The sequence below is a fragment of the Ascaphus truei genome, chromosome 2 (genome assembly GCF_040206685.1).
Source record: "Ascaphus truei isolate aAscTru1 chromosome 2, aAscTru1.hap1, whole genome shotgun sequence".
NCBI classification, from domain to species: domain Eukaryota; kingdom Metazoa; phylum Chordata; class Amphibia; order Anura; family Ascaphidae; genus Ascaphus; species Ascaphus truei.
In genome coordinates, this window is record NC_134484.1 from 10738080 (window position 1) to 10747488 (window position 9409).

The 9409-nt window shown below is 47.9% G+C and overlaps 1 protein-coding gene across 2 annotated transcripts in view; it reads right to left on the minus strand.

Moving 5' to 3' along the window:
* LOC142475576 (1-phosphatidylinositol 4,5-bisphosphate phosphodiesterase gamma-1-like) overlaps nucleotides 1–7551 on the minus strand; it is a 188564-nt gene extending 181013 nt beyond the window's left edge. For both annotated transcript variants that reach the window (XM_075581386.1, XM_075581380.1), the window contains exon 1: nucleotides 5982–7551. In XM_075581386.1, the coding sequence (XP_075437501.1) occupies nucleotides 5982–6201 (220 nt within the window). In that variant the 5' untranslated portion in view covers nucleotides 6202–7551. The remainder of the gene's footprint in view (nucleotides 1–5981) is intronic.
* Nucleotides 7552–9409: the final 1858 nt, after the last annotated feature.

Here is a 9409-nt window from a genome sequence, read left to right on the forward strand (position 1 = left end):
TCTCCTTTATTACCCCTCACCCAGTCCTGCTCTTCTCCTTTATTACCCCTCACCCAGTCCTGCTCTTCTCCCTTATTACCCCTCACCCAGTCCTGCTCTTCTTCTTTATTACCCCTCACCCAGTCCTGCTCTTCTCCTTTATTACCCCTCACCCAGTCCTGCTCTTCTTCTCTATTACCCCTCACCCAGTCCTGCTCTTCTCCTTTATTACCCCTCACCCAGTCCTGCTCTTCTTCTCTATTACCCCTCACCCAGTCCTGCTCTTCTCCTTTATTACCTCTCACCCAGTCCTGCTCTTCTTCTTTATTACCCCTCACCCAGTCCTGCTCTTCTCCTTTATTACCCCTCACCCAGTCCTGCTCTTCTCCTTTATTACCCCTCACCCAGTCCTGCTCTTCTTCTTTATTACCCCTCACCCAGTCCTGCTCTTCTTCTTTATTACCCCTCACCCAGTCCTGCTCTTCTCCTCTATTACCCCTCACCCAGTCCTGCTCTTCTTCTTTATTACCCCTCACCCAGTCCTGCTCTTCTCCTTTATTACCCCTCACCCAGTCCTGCTCTTCTCCTTTATTACCCCTCACCCAGTCCTGCTCTTCTCCTTTATTACCCCTCACCCAGTCCTGCTCTTCTTCTCCTTTATTACCCCTCACCCAGTCCTGCTCTTCTCCTTTATTACCCCTCACCCAGTCCTGCTCTTCTCCTTTATTACCCCTCACCCAGTCCTGCTCTTCTTCTTTGTTACCCCTCACCCAGTCCTGCTCTTCTCCTTTATTACCCCTCACACAGTCCTGCTCTTCTTCTTTGTTACCCCTCACCCAGTCCTGCTCTTCTCCTTTATTACCCCTCACCCAGTCCTGCTCTTCTTCTTTGTTACCCCTCACCCAGTCCTGCTCTTCTCCTTTATTACCCCTCACCCAGTCCTGCTCTTCTTCTTTGTTACCCCTCACCCAGTCCTGCTCTTCTCCTTTATTACCCCTCACCCAGTCCTGCTCTTCTCCTTTATTACCCCTCACCCAGTCCTGCTCTTCTCCTTTATTACCCCTCACCCAGTCCTGCTCTTCTCCTTTATTACCCCTCACCAGTCCTGCTCTTCTCCTTTCTTACCCCTCACCCAGTCCTGCTCTTCTCCTCTAATACCCCTCACCCAGTCCTGCTCTTCTCCTTTGTTACCCCTCACCCAGTCCTGCTCTTCTTCTTTATTACCCCTCACCCAGTCCTGCTCTTCTCCTTTATTACCCCTCACCCAGTCCTGCTCTTCTCCTTTATTACCCCTCACCCAGTCCTGCTCTTCTCCTTTATTACCCCTCACCCAGTCCTGCTCTTCTTCTTTGTTACCCCTCACCCAGTCCTGCTCTTCTCCTTTATTACCCCTCACCCAGTCCTGCTCTTCTTCTCTGTTACCCCTCACCCAGTCCTGCTCTTCTCCTTTATTACCCCTCACCCAGTCCTGCTCTTCTTCTTTGTTACCCCTCACCCAGTCCTGCTCTTCTCCTTTATTACCCCTCACCCAGTCCTGCTCTTCTTCTTTGTTACCCCTCACCCAGTCCTGCTCTTCTCCTTTATTACCCCTCACCCAGTCCTGCTCTTCTCCTTTATTACCCCTCACCCAGTCCTGCTCTTCTCCTTTATTACCCCTCACCCAGTCCTGCTCTTCTCCTTTATTACCCCTCACCCAGTCCTGCTCTTCTCCTTTCTTACCCCTCACCCAGTCCTGCTCTTCTCCTCTAATACCCCTCACCCAGTCCTGCTCTTCTCCTTTATTACCCCTCACCCAGTCCTGCTCTTCTCCTTTATTACCCCTCACCCAGTCCTGCTCTTCTCCTTTATTACCCCTCACCCAGTCCTGCTCTTCTCCTTTATTACCCCTCATCCAGTCCTGCTCTTCTTCTTTATTACCCCTCACCCAGTCCTGCTCTTCTTCTCTATTACCCCTCACCCAGTCCTGCTCTTCTTCTTTATTACCCCTCACCCAGTCCTGCTCTTCTTCTTTATTACCCCTCACCCAGTCCTGCTCTTCTCCTTTATTACCCCTCACCCAGTCCTGCTCTTCTCCTTTATTACCCCTCACCCAGTCCTGCTCTTCTCCTTTATTACCCCTCACCCAGTCCTGCTCTTCTCCTTTATTACCCCTCACCCAGTCCTGCTCTTCTCCTTTATTACCCCTCACCCAGTCCTGCTCTTCTCCTTTATTACCCCTCACCCAGTCCTGCTCTTCTCCTTTATTAACACTCACTTGCTAATCGGAAAGAGCTACAGCAGGGGTGGCCAACTCCAAGGGCCACCAATAGGTCAGAAAAGCCCTGCTTCAGCACAGGTGGTACAGTCTTCAACTGATTTATGCCAGGGGTGGCCAACTCCAAGGGCCACCAATAGGTCAGAATAGCCCTGCTTCAGCACAGGTCTTCAACTGATTTATTCCCCTGAGCTCAAAGCCCAGTTTAGATGTTAAATGGAAAGGCAATTCGTATTTAAGATCATCTTCCCAACATTCACTTACTATTCATCTGCATCTTCACTCTATAATTGGGCCCTTTACTTCTGCAATGGACTATCTGACTCCCCCAAATCCCTTGGCACTGTGAGAAGATGCAGGACCCCTGCACTGTCCCACTTCAGACACGCTTGTAATGTGACAGGATCACCCATTTCTACCCCTCCCTGCAGACACAAAACCAGATTCCTGGCCCAATTATCTTTCTCCTGCAGACATTTAATTAAAATTGAGGCCCATGTTTGCTTAGTGGTGTTACGCCACATGGCGCCTTTCCAGCCCTGGCAAACCCCTTGCGGCCCATCCACGTGAATAGGCCGTGAAAAGGTCTACCGGCGCAGGAAGGATAGCTGAAAAAATAGCACCGCTTAGTAAAAAAGTGACCTGAATCTGTTCAGATCCGGAAATCCGATCCCCCATAATACACCTTCTCCTAACGCCCCTCTTACTTTCTCTAAGAACCCTCCGGGGCCTCCCTGCACACCGGCGCTGGCTGCATTATTACTCCCGGCGACGGCGGCGTATATATCCCAGCTATCCCTCTGCCTCGGTGCTGAAGGCAGGGCACGCTCGTTAACCCCTTCACCGCCAAAAGGCTGGGACACAATGCTGCCTTTCCATATGGGGCTACATTAACTAAGCAGTGCTACCCCGTGAGACCCCCTTCTAGTCCAATACGGCTTGGCCTAGTCTCTTGATTAGGGGCCCTATGGTGTCCCCCAGCATAGAATGTCAACTGGCCCATTGTCTTCCTAGTGTCACTACATGAAGTTGATGGATAACCCCATCGCTGGGGCTTTGATCCTGGCCCCTGTTGTATATATTCCTGTGAAGAGACGTCCCAGCGCTGGAGAAGATTTTAGCCCCGGTCATTTAAATAACACTGGCCTCTTCCTCTCTGTTGCTGGGATCGTCTTCACCGCGTTGATCAGTAACATTGATTGGGGGTCACAATAAGTCCAGAGGTCGTGCTTCCTGCTATATAATCAGGGACATATTAATGGAGATGTTTGGTAATTAATAACACCCAAACTCTATTAGGATATATAGATTACAGTCTATATTTGTGGGATCTTCAGAAGATGCCACTACATCTTAACATCACATGATCCCACTTTAAAGACCAGTGATTTACCACTTAAATAAGTGACCACACAGAAATTGATGGCAGATAGGGACCTTGTGGTGCATAGTCTAACAACATTTCTATCTGCTGAGAAGCCTCAGACTCGATCTGCTTGCGTCAATTCCTTTACTGTTTTAAAGTCCACCAACTCTTCTGGGAGGCGGTTTCATGCATGCACTACATTTTCAGTTCAGAAGTCTTTAATATATATATTTTTTTGTAAATAGGACTGACAAGTGTAGCCAGCGCTGTACATAAGCGATTGTAGGCACAGTGAGTCCCTGTCCCCAAGAGCTCACAATCTAGTATTGGTGCTCGAGCAACAGGCCGATAAAGTGACTTGCACAAGGACTCATGGCGCTAACTCTGGGATCTGAACGAGTTTCACCCGTGTCTTGCCCCGAAACTGCCCATCCAGCCATTCCTGCTACAAACACAGTATCCCTGGTCGTCACTGCAGTAAAGGGGAACCTGGTCCAATCCCGGTGTCAGTTAGTTCCTTGTGACCTTCGGCAAGAGTCTTTATCTCCCTGTGCCTACATAGCAGGGACTCATGCATGCACCAATTCTATGTATAGTACAGAGCTGTGTATGCTGTCAACGCTATACACACGAGGTGGGGGGGGGGGGTTTAATATATCTAAATATGAAATGCAGGGGTTAGGTTACCCATTACGGGGCTGGATATACTTTATTCCTATCACACTACTAATAGACTGTAGTTGACTGGGACAGGCACGGTGGCCCTTATTCCATTCTCTTTGATGACGCCTTCCACGTGCTGGAGAAGAGGTCAGCTCCAATCAAAGCTTCCATCCTCGCCAGCACCGGGAAACACGTCATCAAGAGCGATAAAGGGCCTGCTGGGGTTATTCACTGCAGTCCGATAGTGCCGATCGGACACTACCCGCACGGAATCCCCCCACCCTCCCCGTGACTCGGGCAGGAGTTTCTGTGCAGGTGCGCTCGACTATCGCTCCTTAATTAATAACCCCCTGTACAGTATGTATCTAAAGTACAAGGTGTAAAAAGGTTTGCCGGAACATCTTCTACTTTATAGATAGATAGTCATGTCACATCCTCCTGTGAGAAAGTATTGAAAAGCCGTCATTGCAAGGGGATACCGCTCTACACTTCCCGTTCTCTGCCAGCGGGGCGAGTAACACATCGCTTTGCAATCTGCCAGAGAAATGGTGGACCCAGAATTAGTTTAAAGCTCTAGGTATGTCCATAGGGCATGAGTGACCAACTCCACTCCTCAAGGGCCACCAACAGGTCAGGTTTCCAGGATATCTCTGCTTCAGCACAAGTGACCGACTGAGCCACTGATTGAGCCACCTGTGCTGAAGCACAGGTTTTCTGGATATCCCTGCTTCAACCCAATTGGCTCAAATCAGTGGCTCAGTCAATGACTGCACCACCTGTGCTGAAGCAGGGATATCCTGAAAATCTGACCTGCTGGTGGCCCTTGGAGGACTGGAGTTGGCCACTCCCGCCCTAGGATATAGGAAGCAAAAAGTGACACAAGGCCTGTGACCTCTGCTATTTACTAGCCGTATTTCAGACGCTGAAACAGACACGGGGGGCACATATATATTTTTAGCCTTTTTTCCTTATGATATGTTACTTTTCTGCCATTGTCTTTCATCTCGCCCGGTCACACTAAGCTATTTTTGTGGTGCGACACCAAAGAAACGTGGACACCAAGAAACGTGGACATGCCACCCTTTAAAGCTGCAGTTCAGGCAATATCCTGCATGTGTGTTTTTTTTTAATAAATCAGTTCTGTAGTAAGAAAAAATACTTTTAGCATTTTCTGTTTTAAAAAAAAACAACAACTTTGAAAGACCAATTTTCTTGTATTCTATTTTAACAAGCATGCTTGTTCCTATAGCAACCATTTACATTCCCCATATTTAAAGATGTCGCCAAACTTCGCCAATCAATAGACGGAGAACGAATTGACCGGCAGCTATACAGCTCTTTAGGTAATTAGAGATTGCCCACATGAAACTATTGGAGTAAAAAAACAAACAAAAAATAAATAAACCGGGAGCTTGAACTGCAGCTTTAAATTATTATTTTTAAATAAACAAAAACATATAGTGAATATTAGGAATGGGTCTAAAATACTAACTGGGAGTGATTCCATGTTTATTCTGTCACATTTCAGTATTTCCAGCTTGGTTGTTAATAGTAGTTTATTGCGTAGGGTTATGGCATCTTTTGCCCTCCTACAAATAGCTCTGTTGGGGAATATGTTAACAATAACACAACCACTACCACAAACACCACTACTAACACCACTAACACCACTACTAATAATAGGAGCTACTGTATATCAAGGATAAGTTTGCCACTTACTGTCCCCTTCCACCTTCTCTGGGGTCCTGAACCATATGACCTGTCTGATGTCCAGCTTCAGCTGGAAAGTCCTCCTCTCTGGCCTTTGAGACTTCTTCTGGTAAAACAGAGTCAGGACTGTGCCAGTTTCCAGGCTCCTCAATGTTCTGGCCATGTCCCCCGTCTCCATCCGGGGTTCTTCCATGAAACCATTGATGCTGGTTCCCCTGCACCCGGACATCCTCACTGCATGTCAGCCGAGCCCAGGGCAAGTGAGACAGACAGGGTGAAATGAGGTGGGAGGTTACTGCATGGGAACGGATCCCTTCCAACTAAAACCCTCAATGTAGGACTCGCTGCATCACAGGCGATTTCATTCTTGGTGGAAGTGACTCAATCAATCACAAATGGGTGATCCAGCTGTGTGATCCACTCTCACAGCAGGTACAAGCGGTATGAGATCCACTCAACAAAATGTCCAAGGAATCAAGTGGATCCAGCTGTTTCCAGCAAATAATCTTAATTACATTAAAAAAAAATAGAACTCGCTGCTTCAGTTTACAGGGGATTTAAGCTATTGCAATTGGCCCTCTGCTTGAGAGGTGGTTTATATTAGATCCGTGTAGGGGGTAGGATTCACAGAAACGGTTTAGAGAAGATCAAAGCCACTCCTGGATGCACCCCTCCAGAAATGCAGCGCAGATCCATGCAGTGGAGAAGGGCCACTCCTTCACATAACAGTATGACCCTGTGCTGTAATCCAGCGGATACACGCTTCCAAACTGGTCCAGTCAACAAGGATGTGGAGTTCAAGTCAACAAGGATGTGGATCATAAAAAGAAAGGATCCGGCTCATCAGTGAACTCAGCCCTGATCCCCCTGAGCTGGAGACCCAATATGTGCCAGCATGGACAGGAAATCTATCATGCATTAAATAAAGCCCAGGATCTCAGCGCTTTGCCCCGTGTGTGTCTGCAGCAGTGGGTCACCGGTCCACATGGATGGTCTCTATTACAGGATGATGCCCGGAGGTGACCGGTCACGGATTCTGCCTTGCAATGCCTCGGAGGAGCTGGCCCCCAGGGGAGCGTCTTGCTTTCATCCCTGGACAAAATTACACGATGACACCCAGTGCACAAAGAATAAACAGGATGTCATCCCACATCACTGCAACCGGTGACTGTCATCCAATTTTAGATGGGTTGCCAGGATCCCGGATTTCTTGATCTGGTCTCTGAAGATGGGTTTGCTTGGAATATCAAGCTGTGTGCAGGAATACATGTATCCACTTTCCTCCCACACCCCTAATACCACAGGCTTGCTGAAAATGAAGGCTTTAGGCTGAGCTGTCATGAGCTGGATTACATTGTAGAAGATCAGGATGGGTTGATCCCATATGGTTACCCAGGTCCCATCGCAGGGTGTAGGCAGAGCCTGGGCTGTGTGGCAGGGCAGGGATGGCACAGTATAGAGAGGATGAGGAGGGGGCAGTGGGTCTCAGCTGCTCCTTGCCTCCTGGCTTTATCTTGCAGAAGCGGCACCCTCTGCTCCTGCCTGATCCCAGCCATCTGCAATGGACGCCCAGAGGAAACTGAGATCACACATGGCCGGAAAGAGAACAGAAAGGAATTTAAAAAAAATATATATATATATTTACTGGATTTTGGAGTTAGGAGGAAAAAACCCTCATAAGTAACAGAGCAGAACATGATGGGGGACAGCGACATCTAGTGGACGCTAGTAAGAATTACAATGCAAAGTGAATGAGAGTACAGTGTGTGTGAAATTCAATTTAACCCCTTGGTGTTTCTCTGACACTTTAGGGATTAAAGTCCCATGTACAGTAGTACCACATTGCTCTATTTGTTAAAACAAGGTGATTGACATGTCCTGATCTGTCTCCACGGACCAAAATCAGTGAGTTCTGGAGATTTTGGAGGGAAATGTTTTTATTCTAATAGAAAAGTAATGAGTTCTATCAGTGCGGCCCTATTAAGGTATATGAGACTGCTAATGGGGAAATCTCCCTGTCTTTATGTGTCTGTCTTGTTTTCTGCACCCTTACCGCCATATACAGTACAACATACTCAATACAGAGGAAGTAAAAAAACAAACAGCAAGACTGACTCCAAATCAGAGAGACTCAGAAACAGAGAGACTCAGAGACAGCCAGTGAGACTCAGAGACAATCGGCGAGACTCAGACAATCAGCGAGACACAGAGACAGTCAGTGAGACTCAGAGACAATCGGCGAGACTCAGAGACAGATTACAGCTTGCGTGTCCTGATCGGTGTGACTAGTTGATTTCAAGTGCTGGTTGTATTAAGTGTGCAGTTAGAACCGGAAGGAGTTTGAACAAGGAAGGGGTTAAACAAGGTATCGTATATATAAGTACAGTTTATTGTTGGTTCTTATTGTCTGGGGAGACCAGGTACTTTTTACACCATTTATATATCACCGGGATCATTCATTAGACAGAACAAGATAGTAAACACAAATTGCGTTAATTTTGGTAAACACACGTACAACAAGAATAAATACACGAGGAACAGTTAAAAATACACTTACTGGGTGTCTGGGGGAAAATCTAGGCTTTCCTTGGTGCAGGGCGCCCGCTTGGATGAGCTTACCCAGACCGGGATATACCCCCGGTTCTCCTCGTCCTCTTTTCGGCTTCAGTTCCCAGCCGCGGCTGCTACGTTCGATTCTGAGAACTTGGGCGCAAAAGGTGGTACTTCGTTTCTGCGAGGCAAACTTTTCAGGCTTCCAAACGAAGCCGGTCGCTATGTTATTTCGAACAGAGCAACTTTGAACAGCCCGCCGAGCTTCATCGACTCACCTCATTGGTTTGCTTGGATGGACCTGCTCCCTCTCTTGGTCAGCACCTTACATACACTCCGCTGGGCTATCCCTATAATGGAGAGGGAACGAGCAGCCACTCGGAGCGTGGGATTTCCTCCCCGTCAGCCAATAGAAAGGGGCTCGACCCCAGCTGATGTCAGAGGAGTAGGTGTGCCCAGCAGGCTCGAAACGCCGGGTGCGCGGCGTGACGTTAGGGGGTAACCAGGCTCTCAAATAAAGGTTAAGCCCGTTTTGGTTACCCCTGATCCATGTATAAAAGTCCAAGAGAGTTAGCTCTTGGGCCCAGTAATATTGTACCATGCCATTGTATTGTATATAATAAAAGTATTAGTATTAACCCAGGGCAGACTGGGTTAAAAGTAAAGCCTTGATGTGCCATAGTCATTGCTGTCCATGGCCGGGACTGCCTGGAGGGTTTCCAGGGCTGCCTCAGTCAATAGCGGTGACAACCGCAGCACCCAGTCTCTTTCTGTTACCCGTTACCGTAGACATTGATTTTCGAAGATCTTTAAAAACAAATCAATTCTATCCGTGCCATCCACAAATTTGCTAAAACTGTAGTGTGACACTTCTGGTAGGGGGGGCT